General features: G+C 40.1%; 1 protein-coding gene across 2 annotated transcripts in view; it reads left to right on the top strand.

Annotated features, from left to right (window-relative positions):
- LOC147698791 (carbonyl reductase [NADPH] 1-like) overlaps nucleotides 1-11,482 on the top strand; it is a 30,615-nt gene extending 19,133 nt beyond the window's left edge. For both annotated transcript variants that reach the window (XM_086935387.1, XM_086935389.1), the window contains exons 3-4: nucleotides 5,873-5,980; nucleotides 10,521-11,482. In XM_086935387.1, the coding sequence (XP_086791513.1) occupies nucleotides 5,873-5,980; nucleotides 10,521-10,957 (545 nt within the window). In that variant the 3' untranslated portion in view covers nucleotides 10,958-11,482. The remainder of the gene's footprint in view (nucleotides 1-5,872; nucleotides 5,981-10,520) is intronic.
- The last annotated feature ends 262 nt before the right edge of the window (nucleotides 11,483-11,744 follow it).

The raw sequence follows: 11,744 nt of genomic DNA on the forward strand, positions 1-11,744 counted from the left end.
CGGGCTGCTGGAGGTTTGGTTTGTTTAAAGAACGCGTTGTACTTTCTAGGAGTCTAGGGAAGTAGCCTTGCCGTATTTGGACTGCATTGGCTATGACTAAATATGTATATGATTCTTATACCTTTATAAGGATATGATTTGTTATAACCACATAAGGGCATAAATCGGGAATATTTAATTAGGGTCCTAGATACGTTCACAACACTCTTGTGCCTACGTGTCTTATTTTCGGACACGGCTATCGCTATAAATTCTCCCCTGACCACCGCCTTCAAAGTGGCCCATAGAATGGCAATAGGGGTCGCAGGAGTATCGTTTCTGTACAGAAAATCCCTCCATGCTTGCAAGACCTGTTGAATCACCACTGGGTGGTGCAGCAGTGTATCTCTAAGGTGCAAGGATCTAGATGGGGGGGCTAGAAAAGGGGAGAGAAATCTCGCTACCGTCATCGCAGAGTGATTCGACAGCGTGCAGGAGAGTATGTCAGCTTGTTGAATATGGGTTACCATGGTTAGAGTGCCTAGGAAGTAATTGATTCTTGCATATGTTTTGTGAGAATGAGAGTAAAACGTGTATTCCCTGTCTGGGGTGTAGGTTTCTCCATATGTCTGTCAGTCCTACCTCTTCCACTAACTTCGTCCCCTCCTTCGCGAGTGCCCCAGTTGGGCTGATCTGTCCATAGTGTTGTTGAAAGCCAGGTTTAAGTCTCCCCCTAACAGTAACCTTCAGTCAGTTGACTGAGTAAACTCGGACACAGCCTTCTCTAGGAATCGTTCTTGTCCTTCGTTTGGGGATTAGATCGAACCTATTGTTAAGGGGTGGGGGCCCACTGAAAAGAAATGGGCCAATAACCTGCCTCTGATCTCTGACTGGTTGAGGCAAACCTTGCCGGGAAAGGTGGTATATTCTAAAATGGCAAACCCAGCGGACTTAGAGGACTGAAAAGAAAATAGCTGATGTGGGAACGTCCTAGAGCGGATTCTGTGCGTGGCTCCAGGGAGGAGATGAGTCTCCTGGAGGAGACAGATATGGGCGCCCGAGTGCTCTAGATAAGAAGATGGCGCGTCTCTTAACTGGGTGTTGAGCCCTTTCACGTTTATGGTGATGATTTTAGGATGAAGTGCCATTAGGGGGTTCGTAAGAGGTTATAAGTGAGTGCACTGTTTGAAGGAGTGAGTCACCTGAGAAATAGAGACCCGTGTTTGGGCAGCCTAGGGGAGGAATTTGAGTGGCTAGACACATGAATCTTATTCCAGGGGAACTCCAAGGTGTGGAAGGGCCATACAAACCCAAATGAGGTTACCAAACAAAAAGCATAACAGAGATAAACAGATGTCCTGGGTGGTTAGACCCATGAGAGGGGGGTGAAAGTGGTCCTCAATCCCTGTCTGCTCCAGCCCACCGCCCTTACAGACTGCAGAAAGACAAGAACTGGGGAGGTTAAGTGTTGTTTATGGTAGATTGCTGGCTGGAGCGGCTCGGCCCCCAATACCCCAGCCCACTAGCGTCCTCGTCGAGGGAGTCCAGTACTGCATGTCTCTCTTTAGTGATTGTCTCTGGATCAGGGCAGAGGTGGGCCACCGCCTGTCTTGCCGTCTGTGGGCTCCTGGATCTCTGCCTCTTTTGGCGGGAAAATGGGAGTCTTTTGGAGCATCAGTTGGGATATTCAATAGTTGGTGGGCCTCTCTCAAGGAGTGAACCTGGTGTATCTTCCCATTCAAGCAGAAGATTAATCTAAAAGGGTGAACAAAGTAAAACCAAAGGTAATGATGGACGGAGTGTTGAACATTGCAAGCAGGCTGGGTCAAAGCGCCTTTTTACATGACTTTTAGCCACGCTGAACAGCAGCCGTGCTACTATTCTGCATGCCTAAAAAACATTGACAACTCCTAAAGCTCTCGAAATGCTGAGACTTTTTGGCGTTGCCAATGCTTGTTTTCTTGTACTGTCAACCATGCTGCAAGCAGCCGCATTGCTGTACAACATGGCAAAAAAAATGTGGCCAAAGAAATAGATCTCACATAGGCGAGCAAGACCTATTGGGTTTGCCAATGCGTTGGAAAAAAAATCGCCCTGGCTAAGGCAACATATGCAGCTATGCTTCTGTTCAAAATGGTATATGTGGGTCGTTAATATAAGCCCTTAAAGTGCTTTGAGGAAATACGGTGAGCTGTAGAGCTCAACTTGCATTGCTTAGAATGTTGTTCCAATCTAAAAACATGTACCCCTTTCCAAAATATAACAATTTTGTGCCTATTTATAATGCTCCAAGAATGCTCTATAATCTGCGTAAAACATGCAGAAAAACAGAAGTAAGAATGCTGATTTTATACCCAAGAAATATCTGCAAATTGAAAATAAAAACAAGCAATGGTATCAGACCGTTTTGCCCAATTACTTTGCAAATTTTAAGTACCACATGAGCTACTAATTCATTAATGCATAATTTAATAAAATGTATCTGAAACATGGAAATGTTATAAAAGACAATCAGTGGAAATCCATAAAGTGTACTATGTAAAGGAAATTAAAACGCATTTTGAGACTCATCCTTAAAGTAACAAAACTGCACCCTGCATGGGTGTAGAATTGCAATTTTCAGGAATTCAAGAGAATTAACGGAAGCGTGCCTGGAAAACCGGTCCAGTTCCAGATTTTTAGGCGTCCTCCTAATAAACTTCTCTGAATTCGATTTTTGCTGGTTCAAACATGCAAGCATACACGAATCTGCTACGCAGGTGCAAATTCACTTGCTTACGTTTGTATTTCTTTTTTCACAATGGGAAAATATTCTCTCCTTGGAGAAACTTCATTCTCTATGCCCCACCTTCTTGGGAAGTAACTACCCAACCTAGAAAAAGTTTTCCTCCTACGCTTGCCTGGACTAAATTGCTGTTCTTTTTCACTGTGGGAAGTGGGTTGGGGAGATGGTGAGCAATCTTAAACATACAAATGTGTGAGTGTGGACACACTCACCGGGCTTTCCAGCCCTGAAGCAATCACTTTTGACCTGCTTTAACTATTCAAGATCCTGTGAGTAGTTTCGCAGAAAAGAAAATCCTCTTATGATTGCAAAACCAACTTTAGCATGTGCAAGCCAAACTTCCATGTGTAGATGAGCCTTTCTATTTGAATCCCACAACACCTAGCTGTAAAATATAAATGCTCAGTCATTGCTTTCGCTCTTGGTAATGCTCAAAGTTGTCGTAAATAAAGGAACTGTAGCTCAGTACGATGAGGTGATCTTTTCTGGGCAATCTCCTTGATGCTCAGTTGGCACCCCAGGCACAGGACCAAAGGTTCTTCTGAGATGAGAATACAAGCCTAAACCGAGCCGACCCCTAACCCTAACCTCTGCATATGCAGCACTTGTAAACATTCAAATATTTGACTGAAATAATGCACTGGTGTCTTCAGAGTCTGCCATTATCAGAAGGGGGGCGAAATGTAAATTTTGATGTAGGCTAAACCCTGACAATATGATCCCTGGCATAATTACTGAGGCTACTATCGCAGAAATGATATGAGATTGATACCATTATTTGTCGCCAAACAGGACAATTGTTCTTTTTTTTTTTTTCTATTTTTTTTCTTCAGAAAAAGTACATTTCTGAAGGCTTTTGTCCCTTGGTCACGACCTTCCCTTTCTAAGTACAAAAAATTGATGGGCAGCCACCGTCTGTCTGTTTTGGCAGTCATTCAGCAAACTTTTAAACTTTTTTTTGTTTTTCTGAAACAAACTCCAAAGTAGGAGTTTGTTTCTGAAAACCAAAACCCGAATGGCCCTGGGCACTCCCAGAGTGTGTGAGGGTAATTAATATTATTATTATTATTATTATTATTTTTTTCTGTCCCTCACCGCCAAGTTTGAGCTGGTTGTGACAGACCGAAAAAAGTGACCTTACAATAGGGCAGTTGTTTCCTCGGATGGCACCAACTACATCTGAGGATGCTTTCTGTCAACTGAACCAACAGGAGAGGGGCTTCGTCGTCGGAAAGCTTAATGTTCACCCATCTCTAAATGTTGCAGGTGGAACGAAGGTGTTAGCTGGGTACTCTGTTGCATTTGACATTCCGCCAAAGTCTAAATCGGGCCCAATATTACTCCTGTTATACAACTTACATACCCAAAGGCATTTGGGAAATACCAGGTTGACCAAATCGGTCACCTCCTAATTGTTAATTTTCTCATTCATTCTGCCCTACTTGCTGGCATGATAATTGGCAGCAATTTTATATACAGTGATTACACACTGCAATAATGTTGCTTGAAAGACGTTGCTGATGGCCTTTCCTTACCCTAAGTTCAGGGGTCCACTTCTCGCCTTACTATTCCCAGCCCAGGATTCCAGATAGTCTGCACCCTACACATGAAATACATCTTTTTACTACTGATTTGGTAAAGATGCAAGAAATTTCAATATTGAAAACTCAATACTTAAAAATAATGTTAATGTATGAAATTAGCGCATGTTGGAGAGCTGTAGTTACAATCAGTTAATATTTACTTTATTAATGGGAACATTTTATGAATGTCAGTGCACTCCTTGTTTTGAATAAATAATCCATATGTTATCAAGACTGCGTATGCAGACGGGTATCACTTCCTGATCGTAGGTGTAAATGAAAATTTAAAATTGGTCGTACGGGGCATCGTCTCCTCACTGTACTACTGTCGTCCCCAGAAGGACTCCTCTACAATTTTCCAATTCTTGTTAATCAAATTATATTTATCGTTCAGGTTTCTCTTGAGGTCATCAACGTCTAAGACACTGAGCCAGCGACATACACGATTCTCTGCCAGTTGTGATAAAAGTACCCCTGATGAAGGGCCATAAATGGTCCGAAATGCATCAGTATTGAGTTATCAACATGTGATGTCACCATATTTGGCGATACCAAAAGTAATACAGAATTTGCAAAAACATATTGGGGGATTCGCAAATTTCTCCAAAGGATAAACTAATTTTGTCAATGTGAATGATGACTTCAGTAGAAGCTTTAACAATAAATGCAAGTTAATTAACAAGATTTCCAGTTGTGGTGGAGTCCGTTCTGGGGACAACAGTAGTGCAGTGATGACATTCTGACTCCTACGAGGAACAGTGCATTTTTGACATTTTTATCAATGGAATTCAGTTGGTGTACAAGTTTATTCTTTAATATTTCACTAGAGTTAAAATGTCATCACACATTGTATTAAATAGTATTGCTAAAACAGCTATAGATTAGAAGAAAAAAATATTATAGTCAAGTTTAAGATTAACTTAAAAGCTTTCAAATCCAATTAGAAGTGAAGCAGTATTCAAGCTCACAATTTTAAGCTCAATCATAAAATAAAACAATTTCTTTAGCATTATCCTTAAGCCTGGGTTCTCAAACCAGCAGTGATTTAATTTGGGAGTGTTGAGCAATCTCCTCTTCAGTGCATTATCTGTTCAATGGGTATAAGATGAAATGGCAAACTCCATCTAAAGGAGGAATCTTATGAGTTAATTACCTCCTAAGTGAGCCACGTAGTCCACACTCTGCTCGGCGCAAAGGGTATTTCTTGCATTGAGATGAAGCAGAATGAAGTACCACCCTGCTGTGCAGAACAGATGCAGCAGACACAGAGGCAGTGGAGCAGAGAATGCTTTTGCAGAACAATCTGTGATCAAGAATTACAACAGTTAGTGTTTGTGCATGTGCCTTAAGTCTCAAGGAACTTAAATTGTTTATTGTTGATTGTGTAGATGTTGTGGCTGAAACACAGTGAACAGAAACTCTTTGTCTGTTCCCAATAGCAAATGATGTAAATTATTAACTCTGTATAGATATGTCTTTATTTAGAACTCCAACTAATTCTTTCCTCTTCTCAACCGTTCAAAAGCTGCTGATACTACACCATTTCATGTTCAAGCGGAAGTTACTTTGAAAACCAACTTTTTTGCTACCAGGGATATGTGCACGGAGTTGTTACCGATCATAAAGCCGCACGGTAAGCGTCAACCTGCTAATACTGTGCGTATAAATGGATGTGTATATGCTGTTCCTTTCACTCATGTTTTGAACAGACGTGGGTCAGCAGACCCTGTCAACGCTGACTTACCCTGTTTTTTATTTTTAGTGACTCTTCAGAGGTTTTATCCTTGACCATGTTCTCAATTGTATAGGGCTGTGGGCAGCTAGTATCGACAGCTTGCAGACCCTGCAAATGGAAACATTTCAGATGTGTCAGAGTCGCTTGCGTGGATGATTCGGGTGTGTGCTTTCCTGCCTTCTTGTCCCTTTGCCAATGAAGAGTCTGCTGTGCTTGAAGCGTTCTACCAACAACGCTTGTGGAGCTCGGGTACACAAAGGGAACGTCTGTCTCTGGGATTCTTAAATGACATTTATTGTACGATGCTGAAAGCATTTACCCACTCATAATGCATTACACACATTGGATCAAATTTTTACTTGTTATCCTGCTATTCAGATTGATATGATTCTGCCACTGACTTGGACAGACCATGGGGCTATCTTCTTCTAACACTGTTCCTTTGTCTACTGCTAATTCTAATTTGGATGCAGTTAATTACAACAATTGGATTAGAGAAGCAATAGTCCAATTAGCCCCTCTAAGAACAGTGTCCCAACGTAGAGCTAAACCTACTGCCCCTTGGTATAATGCGGAGCTGAAAGACTTGTAATAAAAATGCAGGTGCGCTGAATGTGAATGGAGGTTGCATTATACTACAGAAGGCAAACTTTGCTATGATAAGTCTCTTACAGATTATAAAGAAGCTATCTGTTGAGCTAAAACAGAGTTTTATACTGGAGGTACCTGGTGGGCTAGTTGGCTCACAGGGGACCTCAGGATTGAAGAGGAATTAATTCCCCAACCTAAAACGCGTCACAGGGCATGTTTGCACACATGTCACCTCAGGCCCCGCCCCCTTTTTCCACTATTGAGCAAAATATTCCTCTAAAATCAGCCGAACTACGAATTCCGATTTACTCGCCTGTTATCAAGAGAGACGTCAGTGCTGCATCTTTGAGCCCAGTACGAACCCTGAAAAGTAAATCGAAGTGTACTTACCAGTAACTTTCATTTCCTTCCATAGGAATCTATTGTGTGGTTTTCACCAGAAAAGTTTCTGTCTATTTTTGAAACTTACAAATATTCCTCTAAAATCGGCCGAACTACGAATTCCGATTTACTCACCTGTTATCAGGAGAGACCTCAGTGCTGCATCTTTCAGCCCACTACTAATCCTGAAAAGTAATTCTAACAATACTTAAAGTAATTTGAATTTCCTTCCATAGGATATCATTGCCTGCAATATAAAATATATATAAATTAAAAATATATATATATATTACAATTTCAATATTTTTTAAAACTTAATTTTTAATTTATATTAAAAATATGAAATTTAAAAAATAAAATATCTAAAAATAAATACTTTAAAACAATGTAGTAAATCAGTATAAAGAAAATATAACCAATAATACATTTAAAAATTATCATTGACAAAACCTTTGGAAATTCACTGAAAAAACCATAGGTTTCAGCCACATTATAGTTAGGAACTGGCATTTAAAAAACCTTGGAAATTCACAGAAAAAACATAGGTTTCAGCCACATTATAGTTGGGAATTAGCATTTAAAAAAACCTTAGAAATTCACTGAAAAAAACGTAGGGTTCACACATGTTATAGTTAGCTGGACATTTCAATCATACAAAACGATTGAAATTCCCCCGTTATAGTTAGTTCAGCTAACTATAAGTTGCGCGCCCGCAATTCACTGCTGATGACGTCACATATTACATCACTCATGACATGATCAGTGACATCGCTCATGTCATCACTGATGTCATCACTGATGACATCTCAAATGACATCACTGATGACATCATCCTTGTGAAAGAGTGGCAGACCTCCTCTCACCCTAATATAACCTTTGATACACACATTCAAAAATAGAAACTAAAATTTTCAAAAAAATGGAGATACCAATACCAGTTACATCAACCTATTAGGTAATTCCAACATCTACATACACATCCACTAATTCACCAACAGTTCTATATAGTCACTCATACATGTACTCACTCATCATATGTACTCATACACCTATATGTCCTGTTACACACCAATACTCATCCATAGAGCTACTCACACACATACTCGCACATGCAAATAAACTATCAAACATCCATTTACTTGCATATATAGCTATACACGCACCACTACACTTCTACAGAAACGTACACACTTCTACAGAAACGTACACATACTCTCTTAAATAATCACTTATAGAAACACATACTTATTTATACAGGAACTCTTCCAATCTCACACTCTCACATATACTCACTTATACATCAATACTCACATATACTAGTTTAAAACATATGTAGTTACTCATAAAGATGCTATTGAGACAGTCATTCACTCACTAACACACCCATACCCACACTCATCCGCCCATACAGTCCTGCACACATGCTGTCTTCAAAACACATACAAACAGTGAGTCAGTCATTCGTGCATCTGTGCACTAAGTAATACCCCCCACCAAACCATACACTCATTCTGATACTCAAAAAACCAACTAATAACCGATATAGACACTCCTGTAGCTACTCACCAGCCCATGCAGCCACTTATACACAAAGTGAGTCACTGATACAGATATTTACATATTTAAAAATTACTCGCTAATACATGTATTCACTAAGATACATTTCATAAGTCAGTTATACAATCAATTTTACAAAAAAAAACATCCATTTAGACACTTATTTACCCATTTATTCTTCTATCGACCTTTAGATATACATATATAAAAAACTATTTATTTGTCAGAAAGACGCACATTCACTGGATGATGTCACTGACCAGGTCATGAGTGATGTAATGTGACGTCATCAGCAGTGCATTGCAGGCGCGCGAGTTATAGTTAGCTGAACTAACTATAACAGGGGAATTTCAGTGGTTTTGTATGAGTGAAATTTCCAGCTAACTATAACTGGTGTGAAACCTATGGTTTTTTTCATTGAATTTAATAGGTTTTTTAAATGCTAATTCCGAACTATAACGTGGCTGAAACCTATGGTTTTTTTCAGTGGATATATATATATTACCTACTGGCGGTCGCCAGTAGGTAGTTATAGTTAGGACCTAGTTTCCATAGGAAATCTGCAACATTCTATTGGGAATAACTTTGGCACCGGTTGATAAATCTCCGCGAATTTCTCAAAGAAGATGGGACGCTCCGCTCCTTCCCTGAAAGTCTCGAAGATTCGTCAAGCGGGGGCCGAGAAAAAAGGGGGGTCCCAAAACGTGTTTTCCCCATGTTAATTTCAATAGGACCTTTAGACACGGCTATAGCCCGAACCGCTGAACGGAATTACACCACATTTGGGGAAATGGTAGGGTCTGGTACGCAGATCACGCTTTTGTTTAAATGGTGTGAATCCCTCCAGTAGTTGCTGAGAGAATTAAAGTTGAAATCCATTATATATCTATAAGCGCGCACCTTTCCGTGCACGAGCTTCATGCTGATTGGCTGCCACTGTCTGTCAACACTCCAAAACAGAAAATGATGGCAGCCATCTTGTGCCTCAGTAGACTGAGGCACAAGAAAGCTGAAAAAAAAAAGTGTAGAACTCAAAAAGGGGGCAGGGTAGAAGCACCCTGACCCCACAGGGACCCCTAAGGTGTCAGGGATGTCATTTGAGATGTCATTAGTGATGTCCTCAGTGATGTCATGAGTGATGTCACTGACCATGTCATGAGTGATGTAATATGTGACATCATCATCAGCAGTGCATTGCGGGCGCGCGAGTTATAGTTAGCTGAACTAACTATAACAGGGGAATTTCAAAGGTTTTGTATGAGTAAAATGACCAGCTAACTATATAACTGGTGTGAAACCTATGGTTTTTTCAGTGAATATATATATATATATATATAATATTTAAAAAAATTGAGAACACAAATATATATATATATTTGTGTGAAAAAAAAATATATACATATATAGTCCTATTTCTATGTGTGCCCGTCCGGGTTTTTCAATCCAATAATCTGGTCACCCTGACCCTGGCATTATAGAGAGCAGGAGGCAGGCATGGTGGGGTTGTGCAGCTCGGCAGGCTCCTAGCAAATTGTGGTGAGAATAGAGCAGATATTGGGAAGCTGAGGGTCAACATGGCAGGCAACCAATAAGGCATTTTGGTGAGCAAGTGAGGTGCAGAATAGGAATTGTGGAATGCACATGAGGGGCGTTGGAAGAAGCACAGAGTCGACATAACGGGGACCCATTTGCTGTTAAGAAAATACATTTAATCACAATTCAATTTTGTTTTTTTTATTTAGCTTGGCATAACATAATTTCATATCCATTTAAATTCTTCAACTCCATACTTTTTGTAAACCACTAAAATTGAATATACTAGTTTATTTAGGAACTTGTTTTAGTAAATGTGTTTCCTGCAATTATTTAACTTCTATCATTTTTAAAAAAAAATTTCTTCTTCATACAGGAAGAGTTGTAAATGTTTCCAGCATGGTTAGTCAGCATGCTTTGGCCAAATGCAGTCCGGATCTCCAAGAGAAGTTTCGCAGTGAGACCATCACAGAAGACGAGCTGGTAGCACTCATGGAAAAGTTTGTTGAAGACACCAAGAATGAAAATCACACCCAGGAGGGCTGGCCCAACACAGCGTATGGGGTGTCAAAAATTGGAGTAACTGTTCTGTCTATGATTCAAGCTAGGAAGCTGACTAAAGAAAGGGGAGCAGATGGAATACTTCTTAATGCCTGCTGTCCTGGGTGGGTTAAGACAGACATGGCAGGTGACAAGGCCCCAAAAACTCCAGACCAGGGAGCTGAAACGCCGGTTTATCTAGCACTCTTACCCAATGATGCTGAGGGGCCACATGGTCAATTTGTTAGTGAAAAAAAAGTGGGAAAGTGGTGAAACTACCTTTGGTATTCACTGAATACATTTCCTTAGTACCCATTATTATAACTATGACAAGGAGACCACAAAAAGCTATGTGTGCCCTTTAAACACCATTTGTAGCTAGTCCCATACGGTGACCCCATAATCCAAAATTCTTCTTTGTTTCATATTGTGAAGCAATATATAATCTGCATTGTACATTTGTGTCTCATTGTCATTTCCCTTAAACCCCAGTTCCTGACCACAAGTGCATATACCGTTTTGTGGATGTTATGATAGTATGCAGATGTGTGCCTGTCGCTCATCAGGCTGCAAATAAAATGTGAATTTCTTCTAGCTATTTCTATGATCTCAAATGTTATGCCTTGTCTGCATAATACCTTACAAGATCAATAGATGCATTGATTGGCTTTGTTTCCTAAATGTGCTAGTTTGTGACAGGATGCAAATCCATTTTTTTATAGTGTACGCAAACATCACACCGTTTTTTGTACTGTCAATGGTCTGTAGACCAAGGAATAAAACAGAAATTGGCGACTACCTTGAGTCTGATTTACATTTTGTCCATACTTTATAACATAGATTAAAGGGCTTTTAACTTCACTCTCTCGACATGTCTGAACAAAATTAACTACCATTTGACGAGGACATGGTCATGAAAATCTTAACTGCCCCCTTAATCCTAGGTGACATAAATGTGACACAATATTTGGCCCATGCAGGTGATTGGGAAACACAGACATGGCATAGAAAGAATCAAATAACAAGCATTGGCATAGCCAGTAGGTCTCGCCTTTGGGAC

Source organism: Lissotriton vulgaris, chromosome 8 (assembly GCF_964263255.1).
Source record: "Lissotriton vulgaris chromosome 8, aLisVul1.2, whole genome shotgun sequence".
Lineage (NCBI taxonomy): Eukaryota > Metazoa > Chordata > Amphibia > Caudata > Salamandridae > Lissotriton > Lissotriton vulgaris.